At 36.1% G+C, this 22,189-nt stretch overlaps 1 protein-coding gene across 1 annotated transcript in view; it reads right to left on the reverse strand.

The window, feature by feature from the left end:
- Positions 1-22,189, reverse strand: part of SCAF8 (SR-related CTD associated factor 8) — a 95,546-nt gene that overhangs the window by 47,956 nt on the left and 25,401 nt on the right. The window contains 2 exon segments of the mRNA XM_039234106.1: positions 7,657-7,701; positions 11,701-11,784. Coding sequence (XP_039090037.1) covers positions 7,657-7,701; positions 11,701-11,784 — 129 coding nt within the window.

Raw genomic sequence — 22,189 nt, forward strand, 5'->3', positions numbered from 1 at the left:
CCAACAAAATCCTAGAGAAGAAAACAAGCAACAACCTTTTTGACGCTGACCACAGCAACTTCTTAATTGACATATCTTCAGAGGCAAGGGAAACAAAAGCAAAAATGAACTATTGGGACTTCATCCAGATAAAATGCTTCTACACAGTGAAGGAAACAATCAACAAAACTAAAATGCAACCAACAAAATGGGAGAAGATATCTGCAAATGACATATCAGATAAAGGGTTAGTATCCAAAATCTTTGAACTTATCAAAGTCAACACCCAAAAAACAAATAATCCAGTGAAGAAATGGGCAAAAGAAATGAACAGACGCTTTTCCAAAGACATTCAGATGGCTAACAGACACATGAAAAATGCTGGACACCACTCATCATCAGGGAAATACAAATCAAAACCACTGTGAGATACCACCTCACACCCTTCAGAATGGCTAACATTAACAACTCAGGCAACAACAGATATTGGCGAGGATGTGGAGAAAGATGATCTCTTTTCCACTGTTGGTACAAATGCAAACTGGTGCAGCCACTCCGGAAAACAGTATGGAGGTTCCTCAAAAAATTAAAAATACCTATGACCCAGCAATTGCACTGCTAGTTATTTATCCAAAGGATACAAATATACTGATTCAAAGGGATACATGCACCCCAATGTTTATAGCAGCACTATCAACAAGAGCCAAAGTATGGAAAGGGCCCACATGTCTATCAACAGAGAGATGCGGTACATACACACACACACACACACACACACACACACGTACATACATACAAGCCCCCCCACACACACACACACTGAAATATTACTTGATGATGAAAAAGAATGAAATCTTGCCATTTGCAACAACGTGGACAGAACTAGAGTATATTATGCCTAAGCAACATAAGTCAGAGCAAAACAAGTATGATTTCACTCATGCAGAATTTAAGATACAAAACAGATGAACATAAGGGAAGGGAAACAAAAATAATATAAAAACAGTGAGGGAGACAAATCATAAAAGGCTCTTAAATACGGAGAACAAACTGAAGGTTGCTGCAGGGGTATCAGGTGGGGGGCTGGGCTAAATGGACAAGGGGCATTAAGGAGGACACTTGCTGGGATGAGCACTGGGTGTTACATGCAAGTGATGAATCACTAAATTCTATTCTTGACATCATTTGTTAACCAACTTGGATTTAAATTTAAAAAAAAAGATTCATAGATTAGAAGAATTTAAGTCCAACAATACTAAGTGTGGGTAAAGATGGGAACAACACAGATGCACACACTGAGTGAGAGTGGGAGTATGAATCAGTACAATCATTGTGAAATTAATTTGGTATTATCTAGCCAAGTTGAAGAAATGCATATCCTCCTACCCAGCAATTCTACTACCACAGAAATGCAAGCCACACCAGGATACATATGAAAGTGTGTTCTCAGCAGTATATCATTCACAATCCCCAAAACTGAAAAAACCTACACACATACATACACACACTCAATGTCTGACAACAGAATAGATAAGCAGCGGTTTATTCACATAATGGAATATATACAGCAATGAAAAGAAATACTGCCACAAACAACAGGGATAGATCCTGAACATATGACACTGAGTAAAAACAACTGTGCACGAAAGAATACATAATACAGGATTCCATTTATACAAACGTATAAAGCAGGTTAAACTGCAATGTAGAAGAATTCAGACTTCTAGAGTAATACTGTAATGCCAAACAAGGACGTGACTAACATAAAAGTCAGATTGTGCTCACTTATAGAGGGATATGATCAAGAAGAGACACTTGGGGACTTGAATCAAAGTTCAATTTCTTGAACTGAGCAGTAGTTACACAGGTAACTAAAAAATTTAGCTTTACGTATTTTCTGAACTTTTCTGTAAATGTGTAAACATGTCATATAAAAAGAAACATTTATATAAACATTAAATTCTTAAATAAAGCACAATAGGCAAAAGCTTCTCGTATCTTAATGACTAATGCTGACTGATAAGCTCAAGATACATTTGAAACGTTCATTTAAGGTGTATGAGGAAAAGAATGGATCTAAAACATCCCAGGGCAAAGGAATTTTAGTAAAAAGTACATAAGGAAAGTGAAAAGCTGAAAATTTGTTTTCAAACTACCTCTGGTCAAGTGCCCAAACCTTTGTGTAACCCACACCAGAGGCCCAAGGCCAGAATAAACATTCAAGTAGTATTCCTAGACTATGGAATGTCATTTTATTTGGGTGATTTATCTTTTCATTTATTACTATCCCTAATTTATCTATAAATCCTTCACAGCTAAAACCTAGACTCACATGTAACACATTATCAAACTACTGCCAGACTTCTCCTTTCCTTGCACGGTCTATGATGGGTGAAAGAAAGCACATAGAAGCCAATATGCAGTGTTCTAGAGTTGCAAGAGTCCCAAAATTACAAATTTCACATCATTAAATAATACTTCAAATTTTTCTTAGATCTTTCATTTGGCTATATACATTGACAAATGGACCTTCTCATAGATTTGTTAAAACAGTACTTCCTGGTATAAACAATACTCTAATTCAGTGGTTTTACAAACTGGGCTCCACAGAACAAAGCATCTATGCAATGGCCTCAAGGGCTATGGGGCAGAAAACAAAACTTGTTCCCTACCACAACCACTACTGCTCCATTTTTACTTAAGTTTAATCTGTCTCCACACCCCCGCCCCCCCACCCTGGACTAAAGTTCAAGTAAGAACAGGAAGGAGGAGCACCTGGGATGGCCCGGTCAGATAAGCATCCAACTTCAACTCAGATTTCACAGTTCATGGGTTTGAACCCCATTTCGGGCACTGTGCTGACACAGCTCAGAGCCTGGAGCCTGCTTCAGATTCTGTGTCTCCCGCACTCTCTGCCCCTCCCCCGCTCATGGTCTGCTCAAAAATAAACATTAAAAAATTTTTTCTAATACAATGGAGGAAAAGTTATCCTCTTGTATTAAAAACTTATATGCAATCTGGAATCTTGTCAAAACTAAAAAATCTTTGTTCTGCAAAACACCTGTGTTAATAAGAAAATGAAAAGACAAGCTACCAACTAGGGAAAAAATATTTACAAACCACAATACTAACAAAGGACCTGCATCTAGAATATTATTAAGAACTCTGAAAATCCAACAGTAAAAAAGCATCCAATTAGAAAATGGGCAAAAGACACGAAAAGATATTTCACTGAAAATGCCAAGTACTAAGCATGTAAAAATATGTTCAACGTCATTAGCCATTACCTAAATGCAAATTAAACCACAATGAGAACATGGATAGACCTTCAGGGTGTTATGCTTAGCGAAATTAGTCAGGCAGAGAAAGACAAATATCATATGTTTGCACGTATTATGAGGATTAGGAGGAACTTAACTGAGGACCATGGGGGAGAAGAATGGGGGAAATGTTGGGGGAAAGGGAGAGAGGCAAACCATGAGAGACTCTTGAATGCTGAGAAACAAACTGAAGACTGACGGATGTGGGAGGGTGGGGGGAAATGGGCATGGAGGAGGGCACTTGTGGGGATGAGCACTGGGTGTTATATGGAAACCAATCTGACAATAAACTATTTGTAAAAAAAAAAAAAAAAAAAAAAAAAAAACCACAATGAGACACTACTATATATTTATCAGAATAGCTAAAATAAAAAAATCATGGTAACACCAAATGACAGCAAAAATGTGGAAACTGGACCAATCACACATTACTGGTAGGAATGTAAAATGGTACAGCCATTCTAGAAAATAGAGGCAATTTCTTATAAAATTAAACATGCACTTACTTTCCCAGAGAAATGAAAACTTACATTCACCCAAAAATCCATAGACAAATGTTCCTAGCAGCTTTATTAATAATAGCCACTCCAAATGGAAACAACTCAGATGATGGGGTAGACACGCATACCATGGAATGTTACTCAAAATGAAAAGAAGGAAAAAACATGAGAAAGAAGTAACCATTAGACATGAGCTCAATTTGGATGGATCTTAATAAAATTATAATGAGCAAAACAAGGCAATTTCAAAGGGTGCATTTATATAACTTTCCTGAAATGACAAAATTAGAGACAGAGAACAGATTAATGACCCCCTGGAGTTAGGGGTGGGGGGAGGAGGAGAGTAGAGTGTGGCTCTATAAAAAGGGGAAGGAACATGATGGATCCTTGGGGTGACTGGAATTATTCTGTATCTTGAATACAGTGGTGGATTTATGAATCAATATGTGATTAAAGTGCACAGAACTAAATGTACATATACACAAATGAGTGCATCTAAAACTGGTAAAATCTGAATAAGTTTGATAGACTATATGAATGTCTTGACTGTAATACTTACATTATCATGATATTACCAATGGGGGAAACTGGGTGAAGACTATATGGGATCTCTTTTTACTATAATCTACTGAGAGTATCATTATAATCTAGTATCAATTAAATGACACATGAATCTACAATTATTACAAAATAGAGAGTTTAAAAATATACACACATAATTCAATTTACCATTACACTAACCCATTGCCAAATTTCTGATTTAAATAGGGGTGGGAGTAAAGCATTTTAATTTCTGCCTAGACAATGACTGGCAATGTCATTCCTCTTTTGATGTTCTAAAGCAGACTTTAAGATCAAAAGTTCCATGTTCTACCAACTGAGCCAGCCACATGTCCCTCTATGGCAGGCTTTAAGATACAAAAAGAAGCTATATGGACTGTGACCAACTAACTATACAAGTGACAGAACAGTGGAACAGATCATATACTTCATTCACTATGACATAATAGAATTGCTGATGAACCTCATTACTATTAAAGATACCAAAATTATTCTGGTTATTCTGGATGCCATTTCAAATATCTTTCAGGCTGCTGAAAGTTTAAGTAAAACTAAGAAATTCAATATAATGACTGAAAAATGTGGAGGGCTGGACAAAACCGAAGCTAAAATAAAACCATGATAATGAGTCTGGGTACAAAGCTTCATTAAACTTGATTGTGCAATATTTCTCTTAAGGGCAAGATCTAAGTATTGTGCCAGAAACTGGCTCTGAAGGCCATCCATTCCAAATGGAGATGGCACTCCTGAGACTTTCAACTTTTAGAACATATGGCAGAGTCATAAAAGTTGTTTGTTTGTACTCTGACTCTACAATTGTCTCACAATGGAGATAATGTTGCTCACCTAAGGTCTTCCTAAGATTCTGAAAGGTCTTATTAAAAGTACCCCAGTCCCAAATCAAATCAGTCAAAAAAACATTTACCCATAAATTCATGTTTATCCTTTAAACTCTTAACTACTTAAATTGTGGTTTCTGAACCAATACCAAAAGTATCATCTAGAAACAGGTAGAAATGCAGGCTCTCAGCCCCATGCCATACTTAGTGAATCAGAATCTGAATTTTAACAAGATCCCTAGGTGGAACTAGCTTACACTGCTAGTAGGAATGCAAAATGGTGCAGCCACTCTGGGAAACAGTAGAAAGGTTCCTCAAAAAAACTAAAAATAGAACTACCCTACAACCCAGTTATTACTAGGTATTTACCCAAAGGATAAAAAAATACTGATCTGAAGCGGTATGTGCACCCTGATATTTATAGCAGTATTATCAACAATAGCCAAATTATGGAAAGAGCCCAAATGCCCATCAACTGATGAATGGATAAAGAAATGTGGTGTACGTACGTACGTACACACACACACACACACACACACAGAGAGAGAGAGAGAGAGAGGGAGAGAGAGAGAGAGGAATATTACTCAACCATTAAAAAGAATGAGATCTTGCCATTTGCAACAATGTGTATGGAGCTAGAGTATATTATGCTAAGTCCAATACCATTACGATTTCACTCATATGTGGAATTTAAACAAAAGAGATGAATATATAGGGGGTAGAAAATAGAGGGAAGCATATCATAAGAGACTCTTAACAACAGAGAACAAACTGAGCGCTGCTAGAAGGAAGGTAGGCTGGGGAACGCTAAATGGGTGATGGGTATTAAGGAGGGCACTTGTGATGAGCACCAGGTATTATATGTGATAAATCACTAAATTCTAGTATTACACACTCTATGTTAACTAACAAGAATTTAAATAAAAGTTAAAAAGAAATCCCTAGGTAAATCCTATGCACAAAAAAGTTTAAGGTGCACTGCTTTAGACATATGAAATGTCTTTTTAAGTTCACTTATTTATTTTCAGTAATCTTAATACCCAATGTGGGGCTTGAATTCATAACCCCGAGATCAAACGTTGCCTGCTCTTCTTCCAACTGAGCCTACCAGGTGCCCCAACATTTGAAAATGTTTTTAAAAACTCTTAAAAGCTTTAGAAAAATGGTATTTTCCAAATCACTATTTTTACTGTATAATGTGATTTACCTAAAACACACAGGACACTATTTTATTTTACCTTGTGTCTTAGCCTCAACTCACTAGTTCTTCATTTCAAAATATGTTTTACTAATACTCTAAGTACTGAGAAACTAAGATGTTAGAAAAAAGGGAATCACATAAAGGTTAACTGATTTACTCAAGGTTACCTATCTAGTTTAGTGACACAGTCACCTCACTTTGATTCACATACCCTTCTCCTAGTCAACTATTTTTAAGAAAAATTGCTACTTTGCTGAATCCTTAATGCCATATACCACTGACTCTGAAATTTGCTGTGGTTACATCTAGGCACATGGACATGGGCAGAGTACAAAGCCTAAATTCAATTACATAAAGTGCAAATATAGTATCATTTCAAAAGTTTTAAGCCCTATGTACTTCTGCCAAAAACTATGTCATGAATAAGGCACTGATCACCAAGAAGGCAAAAACTGGAATCTAGTCACCTTGGACTCTGCTTATAAAAAGCACTACTACTTATGTGTAAGACATCTGTTTTCAACTTCATCTCCCTCTGCTTACCCTGGAAAATGGAACTTTAGGTCTACATAATTTTTTTTATATTTTATTTATTTCTGAGAAAGAGAGAGAGACAGCATGAACAGGGGAGGGTCAGCGAGAGAGGGAGATACAGAATCTGGAGGAGGCTCCAGGCTCTGAGCTACCTGTCAGCACAGAGCCCGACACGGGGCTTGAACCCATGAACCATGAGATCATGACCTTAGCCGAAGTCAGACGTTTAACTGACTGAGCGACCCAGGTGCCCCCAAGGTCTACACAGTAAGATGTTGAGATGTATAATGTCCTAATGGATGAGACAAAACGCAGAAGAGAAGTAGTCAGTAGGCAATGTCTTCTCCACACCTTATCTAAAAGTCTTGCTCTCTAGGCATTCTGCTTGAAACGACCAGCAAAAATTCCTTTAAAAGTTATAAAAAGCAACAAGTTCATAATTCTATTTAAAATCAATCATATGGGCACCATTTTTTTCAAGGGACAGATACTCACTATGGCACTGCAAATTAACAATAACATCTACCTGAATAAAAGCTATTGTTTTTAGATTTATACAAAAAGCACCACCATTTTATTTATTAATTAGAAAATAAGTGAAATCACTTAACAGTCCATCAAAACAATTTAAACTTGAGTATTTTATTTAAAAGAGTAGAGCACAAGGCATTAATCTAGAATTACAGTACATTTAGTATATATATGGAAAATTATATACTTACTTTCTGAATGAATTTCTCAACACTCTGTACCACATGTTTATAGAACTAAAAGAAAAAACATGAAGTGTGCTTTTAAAATTTGTTCAATTAGATTCAAATCTTCCTGTTAACAAAAGGTTTAACATAGCTTCAGAGGTTTATCTAAACAATAAATTTTAATCATGAATTTTAAGACAAGCATGTCACTCCCATTCATAAGCAAGTAACTATGGTATCTAATTATTAAAGGGGATTCTTGATGTACATACATACATGGACAGTACAACTGACCCTTGAACACAGGTTTGAACTTACACGCTGATTTTTTTCAATAAATAAAGTATAGTACCATGTATTTTCTCTTATGATTTTCTTAATAACATCTTATTTCCCCAGCTAACTCAATTGTAAGAATATAGTATATAATACATATACTATACTAGAAAAATCAAATAACTCAACCAATAGTATTAATAAATGAATGCAAAGGAGTTGTTTTCAACTTCATTATCTCCTTCTGCTTCTCCTGGAAATGGAACAAGTATATGTAATAAGGTATAGAGAGGTATTAAGTTCTCACGGATCAGCCAAAACAAATCAAAGTAAAGGCAACACACAGATTAAAAATGAGTAATGGGCTACTATCAGTTACAAGAAAATAAATGTAAGTTTCAGAAACAACTCTATGAATAAACCTAAAAAGGAATAAAATAAAAGTTACAGATTTCACAAAAGGTATCTAGAATTTGTGCACAGTAAGTTTTGGTACATGGCAATTGCATACTAGCATATTTGTTTAAAGAGCTTCAATTGGGCTTCTATTTATACTTTTCACCTCAGGCATTTTATTTTTGAGGAACATCCTCCTAGACCAAAGAGACATAAGAACATTCCTCTGAACTGCATCATGAAATCCAATATTTATAAAATGAAAAAGAAAGGAAAAACCTTATCACTCATAGTCATCAAATCAAAGTGTCCAAGTTTAAGCTTGGCTAAAATTTTCATTGTATAAAAGAATAGTTAATTCAAAAGTTTAAGTTGCTTAAGTAAAAAAGCCAAGCCAACTACTTAAAAGTTAGTAAGAACTACTTAAGCATTTAAAATCAACACACAAAATATTAATTACACACCGAACGATTTTTACTAAATAATAATTCTTCTGGAAAACAACTTGACAGTGCTTCCTGCGTCTAGCCATTTTACTACATGTAATTCTGAGTAAAACTGCTTACTAAACTTTAATTCAAAGTTTATCAATTCACATAGGCCTTCTTCCCTGATAGGTTCATCTGTGAGATTTCTCTGACAGTGTGCAATGTTAACAACTGTCCATCAAAATAATCATGCCTCTAAACGCTGATTAAAGAAACGAATGACTTACCTCAATTTGAACCACAGTATCTTTTAAATCTGACTTAAAAGGCAGTTCAAATCTCAATTTACGTATGTACTAAATGCAGTTTAAAATAATATAGTACTGGGGTGCCTGGGTGGCTCAGTCAACTAAGCATCCGACTTCAGCTCAGGTCATGATCTCATAGTCTGTGGGTTCGATCCCTGCTTCAGGCTCTGTGCTGACAGCTCAGAGCCTGGAGCCTGCTTTGGATTCTCTCTCTCTCTCTGCCCCTTCTCTGCTCATGGTCTGTCTCTCAAAAATAAATAAATGTTAAAAATCTTTAAAAATTAATACAGTACTGCAGAACAACAGGTCTGAACTCTTAGAAATGTTAATGACATAAAAAACAAAAGAAAAAAGCTGGGTAAGGCTAAGTGACAGGACAAATAAATGTAATAATGTACGATCTTACTGGATCCTGAAATTTCTTTCATGTGGTCAGTGTGCTATATAATTACTTAGGAAATGTCTTTAGGGAGATTCAAAATCGAATATTTAGGGATTTAAGTGTTATTATGAATGAAATCTGAAACTCAAACAATTCAGCCAAAAAATGTGTTTGTGTGTACAGAAAGAAACCAAACGTAGCAAAATTTTAACAACTGGCAAATCTAAGGGAAGACGATGTGTTGCTCACTGTATTTTGCAACATCGATGTAGAATTTTGAAAATTAAAATACTAAAAGTGGTAACAATAAATCAAAATAGTATAGTATATCAATGTTTAGGTTCTTGATTAAGAAAATCCTGAATTCAAATCTAGCTGTATTTATTCTGACTTTGCAAATTAATTTCTCTTAGACCCTTCCTACACCTGAAAAGTAGAAATAATGTTGACACCAATACTTCCAGACTATTTTAATTAAAAAGTATTCTCAGAAGGAAGAGGTTGGAGGGATGCGCAAATAGGTGAAGAGGCTTTCTGCTGTGGCATTATCAGGTTATCAAAAGGCACAGCACTGGTAATACAATCAATGGCTCTGTAATGTATCGTGACAGATGACAGCTACACTTGTGTTGAGGACAGCATAAGGAACAGACACACTGTATCACTAAGCTGTACACCTGGGACTAGTACATTATGTGTCAACTATACTTGACTGAAAAATTTTTTTAAAAAGTATTATTGCTCAAGTGGTATAAAATACATCAATTATTTTCAGACTAAAAATGGTAATAATATACATGTTCGTACACTCTCCAGATCCTGACCATAAAAGTCAGATCACAATGTAAAATAGGATAAAGAAAGTCCAGGAGACTAAATATTCTATACTAAGCCTATCAGATACCCTGAAAAATCACTTTTTTTGAAGAATTCTCTTGCTTAAATGCTTACTGGTTACTGTCCTTATTACTTATTACCTCTTTGATTTTCCACATATAAGTACAGGCATTTTAACTATAATGATGTAAGAAATTAACGGCACATCTGAAAACTAAGCTTTGGCCACCAGAACACTGAAAAATCAACTATCTGCATTTTCCCCTAGTGACTATTCTCTCTGTAAATAGGAATTTGTTACACCTAATAGATAATGCTGTTATCCAAAGACAACTTGTTCAAATAATTGGTGCTTCTGGTTATGGCTGATGTTTTTATTTAGAATAGGAAAACATATCACCAAATACCCACTGGTTGAAACATAATTAAAAAGAAACATTCATTCTCAACTTTAACAGTCCACTAAAGCAGGGAGTCTTAACTTTGGGGACAAGAACCTCTTAGAAAGAGGTGTCTGGTTGAACTTTAAAAGGTCCATAAAGCCAAGAAATGTTATGCAAAATTCTGTGCATCTGTGTATTTTTCTACAGAAAGTCCAACCTTTCTCTGAGATTTTCAGAATATCCATGAGTCAACACAGATTGGCTCAAAATCACTCTATCAGAGCAATGGCTAAATGCCTGGGGCATCTTCCCACAGTTCCAAGTGTCCTATAAACAGTAAGGTTCAATTACTTTTCATAATGTCTAATTTTCAAATCTATAGTAGAATAGAAAAAAACATTAATTTCTATTTAGAAAACTTTTACCAAGATTCTGTAAAGTCAGTGTGACATACAACAGCATAAAGATATTCTCCACAATGTGGCTCTATCTAAAATCTTGCTTACGAAAAGTAAAGAAAAATGATAGCTTCAAAGTTCATGGAAGAACATTTATCAAAATGTTAAATGTTTATCTCTAGGTAGGAGAGTTTGCAGGTGATAACAGATGTTTGCTTTTGTGTTTTTCCCCCAAGAACATATATTAACTCTATAAAGAGAAAGAAAATATACATTGATCCTGAAACAACATGAGTGGAGCAACCAACAGCCTGCACGGTCGAAGATCTGCCTCCCCCCAAAATTAAGTACTACTGACCAGAAGCCTTACCAATAACGAAATGTTGATAAACACATACTTTCTATATGTTTCATATACCATATTCTTACAATAAAGTAAGCTGGAGAAAAGCATATGTTATTAGGAAACTTGTAAGAAAGAGAAAACATATCCATAGTAACTGCACTGTATCTATAAACAAATTCATGTGTAAACAGACCATGCAATTCAAATCTATGATGCTCAATGGTTAACTGTATAATCTTTAAAAATTATGCCTCCTGTAAAATATTACCATAGTATTTTCTTCTGAAAACTCAAGTGTAAAGTTTATTACTCACCTTAATAGCTTTGATGGCTGCCTTAGTAATTTGGGTCATTTTCGCTTTAGAAATGGGTGGTTTGTAGTCATTCAGGGAATACAACTGATAAAAAAAAAAAAAATTTAAATACAGCAAAACTAATGGTCTCTAAGCAATTACATGAAATTAGCAAACATCTCCATTTTTATATTCTCAATAAAATCAAAGTGCTTGTTTCTTTTAAAAATCAAGTTCAACATCATTAGCCATCAGAGATATGCAAATCAAAACCACAATGAGAGGGCACCTGGGTGGCTCAGTCGGTTAACCATCTGACTTTGGAGTTCAGCTCAGGTCATCATCTCAAGGTTTGCGGAATCAAGCCCCATGTGGGGCTCTGTACAGGCAGCAGCACAGAGCCTGCTTAGGATTGTCTCTCCCTCTCTCTCTGCCTCCTCCTGCTTTCTCTCTCTCTCAAAATAAAAAAAAAAAAATTAAAAAAAAAAACCCACAATGAGTTGCCACTTCACATTTACTTGTTTATAATAAAAAAGACAGTTAATAAAAAGAGCGAGAAAGGATGTGGAGAACCTGGAATGCTTATACATTGCTAGTGGGAATGTAAAATGGTACAGCAGCTTTGGAAAATGGCTTGGCAGTTCCTTTAAAAGTAAACACAGTAATATATAATATGACAAAGCAATACCACTCCCAGGTATATACCCAAAAGAGTTGAAAATAAAGGTCACATAAAAACTGTATACAAATGGTCATTGCAACATTACTCATAAGAAAGTCATTTAAAAAGTGGAAACCACCCAAATGTCCATCAAACAAGAACAGTGTTATAACCATTCAAAACAGCCATAAAAAAGGAATGATACATGCTACAAAACAGATGAACCCTGAAAACATTATGCTCAGTTAAAAAAGCCATATTAAAAAGACCAGATATTACAAGATTCCATTTATATGATATGTCCAGAAAACACAAATCTATTGGTGACTGCCTACAATTAAGGGAATTTGGGATAAATGATGCATTACTACTAATGAGTACAACATTTCTTTTGGGTAGTGATAAAAATATTCTAAAACTGATTGTGGTAATAATGTACAATTGTACTAAATACCACTGAAGTATACACCCAATTGGTTAACTGTATGGTATATAAATTATAACTCAAAACTTCTTAGAAATCAAGGGATTTAAGGTTTAGCAGTAATCCTCCAAGTCAAAAAAAATAATAATTTTGTTCTGAAACTTCTCATATAAGCAAGGGATAATAAAACTGCTTAGAAAGAAAAACAGTTAAAGGTGGGAAAATAAGGGGGCACCTGGGCAGCACAGTAGGTTAAGCATTCACCTTTGGCTCAGATCATGATCTCATGGTTTGTGAATCTGAGCCCTGCATCAGGCTCTGAACTGATGGTGCAGAGCCTGCCTGGGATTCTCTCTCCCTTCTCCCTCAATTGCTCTCACTCTCTCTCACAAAATAAATAAATAAATAACTTTTTTTAAAAGGTGGGGAATCAGGCAATGAACAAATAACTAAGCTAAGTAAATATTCATTAAAACTTGCATTGCACTCTATGATGCTAAGATTTTAACTATAATGACACAACATTATTAATTTCAAGTCTGGAAACTAAGCTTGGCCATTAGAAGACTGCAGAAACAATCTGAACAGACTTAAACGTAACAAACAGAATGTGTTGGTTAGTCAACCAGCAATGTAGGGAGTCCTCTACAGCTTTTGCTTCACCTATCAATGAATTCTACTAATTTTTACCCAGTTTTCCCCATATTTGTCTCTTCTTTCTACTCCAACCACCATCATAACCACAGCCCAAATCACTTTCATCTCCCACACAGAGAACATCTCTAAAAGGATGTGCATGTCTATCTTTTCAAAAACTAATCTGATCAGGTGATGAATACCCCCTTACGAAGATCAATGACTTCCCGTGCTTTGGATATTTACATGGTTCAATTCCTGTCCACCTGTCCAGTCTCATCTCACCACATGCTCCCGTCCTGAGCCCTCTGCTCTAGGCACAATGGTCTTTTTCCAGTTTCTTGCCACAAAGCCTTTAAAATGGACCCATTCTCTCTATTTGGAATACTCCTCACCATGGTCTCACTGGTTAATGTGTGCTCATCAATCTTAGTTTAAGCAACATCTAATGAAGAAAGCCTTCCGTACCTTCCCAGCCAGATCAATACCTCCCCTTTCATGCTCTTCCTCTGTCACTCACCTCTGAAGCACTCATCATAGTACTCTGACATTTACTTGTTGATCATTTAACTAACACGTGATTTTTAAAAGAACTGTCACAAATGACAGTAACACCAAGGGCAAAGAAGGTAGGTTCCTTTACTACAGTTTAAGTTAATATGACATTAATGATACAAGAGCTGTTCAAGCTGTTCAAGCTGAAATCAACTGTGAGAGGAATATAAATGTCCTTTCCTTAAAGTACCCACAGAGGTGCCCACCTGTACACTGCCACCCATTAGGGTCAAGATCTCATCAGACGATTTAAGAAGGTACCTCTGTCAAATTCACAGGGAATTTTAAAAATATTTATTTGTGTGTGTGTGTGTGTAAGAGAGAGAGAGAGAGAGAGACAACAAGTGAGCAAGCATAGCCAGAGAGAGAGAGAGAGAGAGAGAACAAGTGAGCAAGCATAGCCAGAGAGAGAGACAGAGAGAGAGAGAGAGAACAAGTGAGCAAGCATAGCCAGAGAGAGAGAGAGAGAGAGAGAGAGAGAGAACAAGTGAGCAAGCATAGCCAGGGAGGAGAGGAGAGGAAGATAGAGAATCTGAAGCAGGCTCCAGGCTCCAAGCTGTCAGTGCAGAACGCGACGCAGGGCTGGAATTCATGAACCGTGAGATCATGACCTGAGCCAAAGCCAGATGCTTAACTGGCTGAGCTGCTCGGGTGCCCCTCACAGGGAGTTTTAATATATTTGTGGCTTCAATTCCTACCCATATGCCAGTCTACTTAACAGGTACAAAATAACATCAACACATTCTACAATGCTTACAAAAAGCTGTATGTAAAAAGTAAAGGTCAATTTCCCAGAATTTCTCAGTAGGCTCTGGCTGCTGCCCATCTGAGACCCACTACAGAATAGAAGCTCAAGAAGAGAAACTGCGTCTTTTTTTGTTTAGATTTGTTTCCTCTTCTCCAAACTATCTTCAGTGTCTGGGAGAAAATAAGTATTTGTTAAGAATAAATTAAAATTAACAAATACACATAAAACACAACACTGTACAAGCTTTGCACAGAAAGACCTGGATAGGAATTCCAACTATGTCACCTTATTACAAGTTGCTAAACCTCTGAAAATTAGTTTTCGCATTCAAAAAGTGAAACTCATTTCATAGAAACACCACATATAATAAAGCTTTTAGAACAGAAAAAAATTACTCAATAGAGTTAGCCATTATTAAAATTAAAATCCTTCTCTTTGGGGTGTTCTCCATTTAAATGAGTAATATTAAAGGATCCATCAAACATTTATTCACTCAACTACTTACAAGTCCATTCTAGAATAATTTATATGACTAGGGCAATGAAGATGCATCAGGTTGTTCCCACACTTGACTATATATTTTGTGTAGCAAAGCCCCGAAGTCTCAATAAAGCATTAGTCCATATTATGGCACACGGACATGTAATTTAGACTTATAAAAACATTTTCAAAAGTCATCTTTCCCCAGAGATCTCCTCCCCCCCCCTTTTTTAATATTTTTTTAAAATTTATTTCTAGGAGAGAGAGAGAGAGACAGCATGAGCAGGGGAGGGTCAGAGAGAGAGGGAGACACAGACTCTGAAATAGGCTCCAGGCTCTGAGCTGGCAGTCAGCACAGAGCCCGACGCGGGGCTCGAACCCACGAACTGCAAGATCATGACCTAAGCGAAAGTCGGACACTTATCCGACTAAGCCACCCAGGCGCCCCTCCTCCCCCTTTTTAAATGCAGCTACTGCAGAAATTTAAGGTAGTACTCAGAGAAATACTGATAATGAAGTGCTTTTCCAAGGCTCACCTAATACATATGCTTCCAACTAACCATTACTCTGGATTCTCTAAAATCTCATTTCCTTATTAAATCTGATCATCAGAATATGGGCACAGATCATTTCCTTTAATTCCTCACCAAATGCTTTTACTAAACTTTAAGTACACTGTGTTTTACCAATCTGTTAAAGAAATTACCTTTAACCCCAAAAAAATCACTTATGCAAGAATTCCCAAAGTATATTCTCCTTAAATACAGAAGCAGGATAATGATTCAGCTAGTTTCCCCAGGCTTACTTTTTTAATAATAATAAAAAAAACCTTAATATGTTTCTCTCATCTTGTGGCATGGCTTCTAACTGAGCCTACTGATTGATGTTTATTTTACTTGTCTGAACATAAATCTCAAATGCCTACTGGCATCTACTTCTGTGCTATATTTAACTATTAGTTTTATTGAATCTAAAAATAAAATGTATTTTCATGGGTGTCTAATTTTGATAAGCTGTTTCAAAGTTCCTTTGAGGTAGGTGGTGTATAAATTTATACATCTAACGAACTAATGTGACACGACTTCATAGACAGCTTGTCATTATCCACTTTTCTTTCTATTCAATTCTATCTCCCAATATAGGTGTGCTATATATTCCATTGTTGTCAATTCCCAACATCAAACTCAATCCTCTAGGACCTCCATCAAAGACTATTTGTTGAGAATTGTGTGACTATCACTACAACATTCAGTATTTTAAAAAAAGAAAGTAGCAATGAAATATGCTGTCAGGTCACTCAAAGCTTTTAAGAACATTTATAAATAACCCAATGTATATCAAGAGAGTATATTTAATTTTTAGATCTACAGGATGTGACATAATGCCTGATAGACAGTAATAAACCTGTATTACCCAACGATAACTTAATTCTGCTACAATACTGCCATTAGGAAGTGCCAAGCTTCATTTCAGTCCTCATTCTAATCAGATATACCAAACCCTCACCAAAAATTGGGAATGTTATTCTCCCTGTACTCTCAAAATGTGATCTGGGGTTTTACACTGGAAAATGCTGGAGAAGAGTGAAAGTTTATTCTGGGACCTTTTTTCCATTTGTATGATGATTCCCACCTCATGCTTGGCTCAGAAGACCAGGGCTGCATGCACTCTAAGCTCTCTGGGCTCTCTAGACACCCAGTGTTCTCATGTATAGGTTTTAATCCCACCCATCAATTTCTTGAGTTCTGGCTCCCTGCTACACTGTTTTCTAAAGTGTAAAGTGGCTGCTGATTCCTGTTAGTTTGTTCCATCAAATTATTCCCTTTGTTAAGACTATTTTAACTTTTCTGGGGCTATTGATACTTGCTATGTCTGAACTTTGTTTCCTAAAACCAAGCCTCTTCCCCTCAAATGGTATGTTCAAACGTTATTTAATCTCATGTGACAATCCTTTATTTATACAGATTCTCCTTATCTGTCTGACCTCAGTAAGTGAAATGAAGTCCCAGTCTTGACCTGTCCTTTCCTTTGGCTACTCAAGACTTATTTAAACAAAGACATTAAACAATAGCCTGGGTTTCAGGCTAATTAATTCCTTCCTTATGTTTCAATCCCTTTGGAAACTTGTAGGCACATCAACTGTAATTTTTAGATCTGAAAACAATAATTTATCAAATCAGTTTCTAATGACTTTAATCAAGTTTTGAGAAAAATTTTTTTACCTACACTGAGATATCTTAGTTGCTGCTGGCTACTCCAACAAAAACTTATTTAGAATACAGATTTCTAAAGTTGTAGTTGTCAGCTATTAATTAGGCCAAGGAATAGTCACCACAATAAGTATTTTACACTTTAAGGCTACATGGTCTCTACCCGTTACAAGAAAGCAACCAAGGACCAATTCACACATGAACGGGCAGGGTATGTTCCAACAGAAGTTACCTACAAAAAGCCAGCCAATCCTGATTTTGGGCAATATTTCTCAATCCTAGAAACATGCACTTTTTTTTCTTTTGGATAAATGCTGGAATCTCATGTCCCTGGAAAGTATACTCGATGTCCTCCCTCATCTACCCTCTTCCACACTGAGTCTGACTCATTACCCAAAATCTAACAAGATGCTGTACTTCATGCTGTTATTTTAAGGAAATTCGCTTCAAAAATTTTAGTGCCTTTCTCAATTTGAGCATAGGTATTACATGAATTCTATCATTACCTTGGAAATGCCCAACAAAGAACTTATTAACTGACTACCCAGAGAAGAACCACCAAATGTAGGTAAAATCTTGTTCATTTACAGGTTAATGTTTAAGGGTGTGGTTCCATGATCAATGGAATTAACCCCTATGTAAGCCTAATATAACTAAAAAAGTGATCAGTCCAATCCATCTTTCCCAACAATGGTCCTTTACTGCCTTGAAAGTACTATTTAAAGTCCCTCAAATCTCCAAAATCTGAAAATCAGAAATTACAAAAAATCCTGGAACAAACAATCCTGATACTTTCAAGTCAAGACAGCATGCCGACTACAGACATTTTTCTCCTCTTCCTATTAAGAGGACAATAAAGGAATAAAATTTTAAATAGGCGTAAAAAAAAAAAAACCCTCACAATGAAAACAGAATAGGAAGGGAAGTATAATCAGCAAAAAAGATGTTACAAATTTACAAAAAATGGAAATATAATTAAGGGGATTAGTAACTGACAACGTAAAGAGGAAACCACAAGCCACAGTACACATAGAAGATAGAGCCAGAGGAAAATGATTTGTCCTGCTTAAATCCAGAGTCCTAACACATAAAATTAAGGTATTAAAGAGAGCAAGAGCAACACAAGTGAACTAATGCCTCATTTATTCTTGCAAAAAAGTCAAAAAATATCTAAAATCAATCATTCAAGAAACAGTGTTATAGAAATACTTCTTAGATATATGAAGGTAATCATCAGAAGAACTAAAGTGTTAAGAACTAAAACATTTTTCTTTTTGGAGGATCCAGCATAAGGTGTGAAGGAAGAGCTTCAAATAAAATCTCTTTTGTCCTTAAAAAAATTACATGCCCTATGTTACTTTGAAAAATATAATAATTATATTTTAATACAATCTTGTTTTAACTCTACTTGCCACAATGGTCCTCCATAGTATCTCTCCCTGCAAATTCTTTTTTTTTTTTTTTTTTTTTATTTCTAGGAGAGTGGGGGAGAGAGAGAGAGAGAGAGAGACAGACAGACAGACAGACAGACAGCGTGAGCAGGGGAGGGTCAGAGAGAGAGGGAGTCACAGACTGATACAGGCTCCAGGCTCTGAGCTGGCAGTCAGCACAGAGCCCGACGCGGGGCCCGAACCCACAAACTGCGAGATCATGACCTAAGCGAAAATCGGACGCTTAACCAACTAAGCCACCCAGGCGCCCCTCTCCCTGCAAATTCTTATGTTGACTCCCCAACCACTAATGTGACTGTATTTGAAAACGGTCCAGAGCCTATCTGGAGGTAAAGTCACAAGAGATTTTAAGACTGACTCAATAGGACTAGCATCATTAGAAGAGACACCAAAGATCTAGCTCTCTCACATGGCCGCGTGAGGGACCACATGACTACCAGGACCTGAAGGTAGCTGGTAGGAACTGAGAGCAATCCCCAACCCATGGCTAGCAAACAGAGACCTCAGCCCTGTAAACAGCAAGGAACAGTATTCAGTCAACAACCAAAATGAGGTTGGAAGAGAAACCCCTGTATTGAATGAGAGCATACAGCCTAGTGGACACCTTGATTTTGGCCTGGTGAGCCCATCAGCAAAGGCAGCAAACTAGTGCTTGGATTGTGACCCATGGAATTTGTAAAATAAATCTGTGGTCCTTTAAGCCACAAGCTAAGTTTGTGGCAATGTGTTAAGCAGCAACAGAAAACTTATACAGTTAAAATCAGAAAGAAATGATTTTTCTTCACTTTATCTTGACTGTTTAAATTTTTTAACTTTCACAAAATATTTGTGAAAATTATTTTTATAATTCAAAGTCAAAAATTAAAATTTAAAAAATTTGTTTTCCTAAATAACTTGAAAAGTAAAAAATAGAAATTCAGTATTTTGCATATAGGAACAAAAAGTAAGAGACTTGTTTCACTGATAAAGTCATTTTAAAAAGATTATTCTCCGACTGTAATACCTGAGAATCAATATACTACATAGGAATAAAAAAGTAAGTTAAGAGACTTGTTTCACTGATAAAGTTGTTTTAAAAGATTATTCTCCGACTGTAATACCAGAGAATCAGTATACTTCATTACAAAGTTTACTTCAACAGGTCAAAAAACTAAGTGTTCTCTATACCCAAAATTTGTCACTCCCTAATATGCAAGTTCTCCTCTCCTTTATACCAGGATCTTCTGTATTACTTTTGATTTGAGATACAACATAAAATATTAGATACTATAAACATGTATTGAAGTAGCATAAAATCAGTTGCACTTGACATAATAAAATGTAACCAAAAAGTAACAAGAAAATTAACAGATTCATTACAAAGAAAATGCAACATTAAAAGCATGTTCTAAAAGAATAATGTGACCAATAGGGAATTTATACTCAGATTTTTTTTTACTTTTTTAATGTTTTTTACTTTTGTGAAAGAGAATGTGAACAGGGGAGGGGCAGAGAGAGGGGGGAGGACACAGAATGCAAAGCAGACTCCAGGCTCTGAGCTGTCAGTGCAGAGCCTGACATGGGGCTCAAACTCACAGACCACAGGATCATGACCTGAGCTAAAGTTGGACATTTAACTGACTGAACCACCCAGGCACCCCTAACTCAGATTTTTAAAGTAAATTTCTTTGTAAGAAATGTTTGAATTAAAACTATACATAAACTTGGGTTATTTCTGTTAAAATAGCAATATTCTGGAGCAATGAGAATTTTTTAGAGCAAAAGATGTATGTTACAGATATTCTGCTAGGACCCCCTGATCAAGCTTTTAACAAAGGCACAGTTCCTGATTTTACACTAATACTGTACCAATATAAAAATTTCCAATGTTTTGGGGCGCTTGGATGGCTCAGTTAGTTAAACGTCCAACTTTGGCTCATGTCATGATCTCATGTTGTGAGTTCAAGCCCAGTGTCGGGCTCTGTGTTGACAGCTCCAAGCCTGGATGGAGCCTGCTTCGAATTCTGTGTCTCCCTCTCTCTCTGTTCTTTCCTCGCTTGCATTCTCTCTCTCAAAAATAAAGGTTAAAATTTTTTTTTAATTTCCAGTGTTTCAAATGCATCTTTGAAATAAATAAACCACATGTAACTGAAACATTACAGTACATAAAATCTAAAATGTTACAACATTTAAAAATCAGTGAGCAAAATTAAGAAAGAATCTTTCCCTTTAAAATATAACCTAAAGGCTTTTAGGCTTTAAATCACTTTTTCTGTGATTATATTTTAGTACAGAAAAATTGGAAAATATTTTTAAAAGCCCAAAGATGACAAAAAATGCAAATTCTCTATAATCCAACAATAAATCATTCATCCCAAAATCACTCATTAGTGCCAGGCCCTATGGACTCAACAGAAGAGACTGACAACATTTCTGTCCTCATGGAACAGACAGTGTGCTTCTGGAGACGGGTAATATTCTAACAGTTTGCCAAGTATAATTAAGTATACAATGAAAGTAATATTATTTAGTGAAGGGTATGCAAAGCCACACCTTTGTCAGGATCTCAAATCCAGAACCCCTTTAAAAAAAAAAAAGGTGGGGCACCTGGGTGGCTCAGTAGGTTGAGCATCTGACTCTTGATTTTGGCTCAGGTCATGATCCTAGGGTCATGGGATCGAGCCTGGAGTCAGTCTCTGCACTGAGCACGGAACCTATTTAAGATCTCTCTTTTCTCTCCTCCCCCTTCCCTTCCCATCTGCCCCTCTCCCCAGCTTATATGTACTCTCTAAAATAAAAAACAGCAAATATAAAAGTGTAAGATATTATCAGGAAAAATGATACCTATTTTCTTAAAATTATAAATCTGAAACAGATGCAAACATCTGTCTCGTAAGATCAAACCTATATACTAAGCTTTTAATGAGGCAGTAGGCTGGGGTAGAATCCTCTAGTTTAAAAAAAAAAAAAAAAAAAAAAGGACATCTGGGTGGCTTAGTCGGTTGAGCATCCGACTTAGGTTCAGGTCACGATCTCATGGTTCATGGGTTTAAGACTCCCATCAGGCTTGCTGCTGTTAGCCTGTCAGTGCAAAACCAGCCGAAGATCCTCTGTCACCCTCTCTTGGCCCCTCCCCTGCTTGCACCTCTCCCAAAAATAAACATTGTTTAAAAAGCCAGATTTTGATATGTATATAAATGCTAACAAAATTATTATGACAAACATAAATGTTTACATGCTTTGTAACTAATTATTTTTTCCTATGGACTAAAGTATTTTCACATAATTAACCTTTTATATTACTAAGCAGAACACTATTTCTCAACCCTGGCAGGGGTCTAAGGTTAATACTATAGTTTTGAACAC

The sequence above is a fragment of the Hyaena hyaena genome, unplaced genomic scaffold (assembly GCF_003009895.1).
Source record: "Hyaena hyaena isolate Hyena2069 unplaced genomic scaffold, ASM300989v1 scaffold_81, whole genome shotgun sequence".
Taxonomy (NCBI): Eukaryota; Metazoa; Chordata; class Mammalia; order Carnivora; family Hyaenidae; genus Hyaena; species Hyaena hyaena.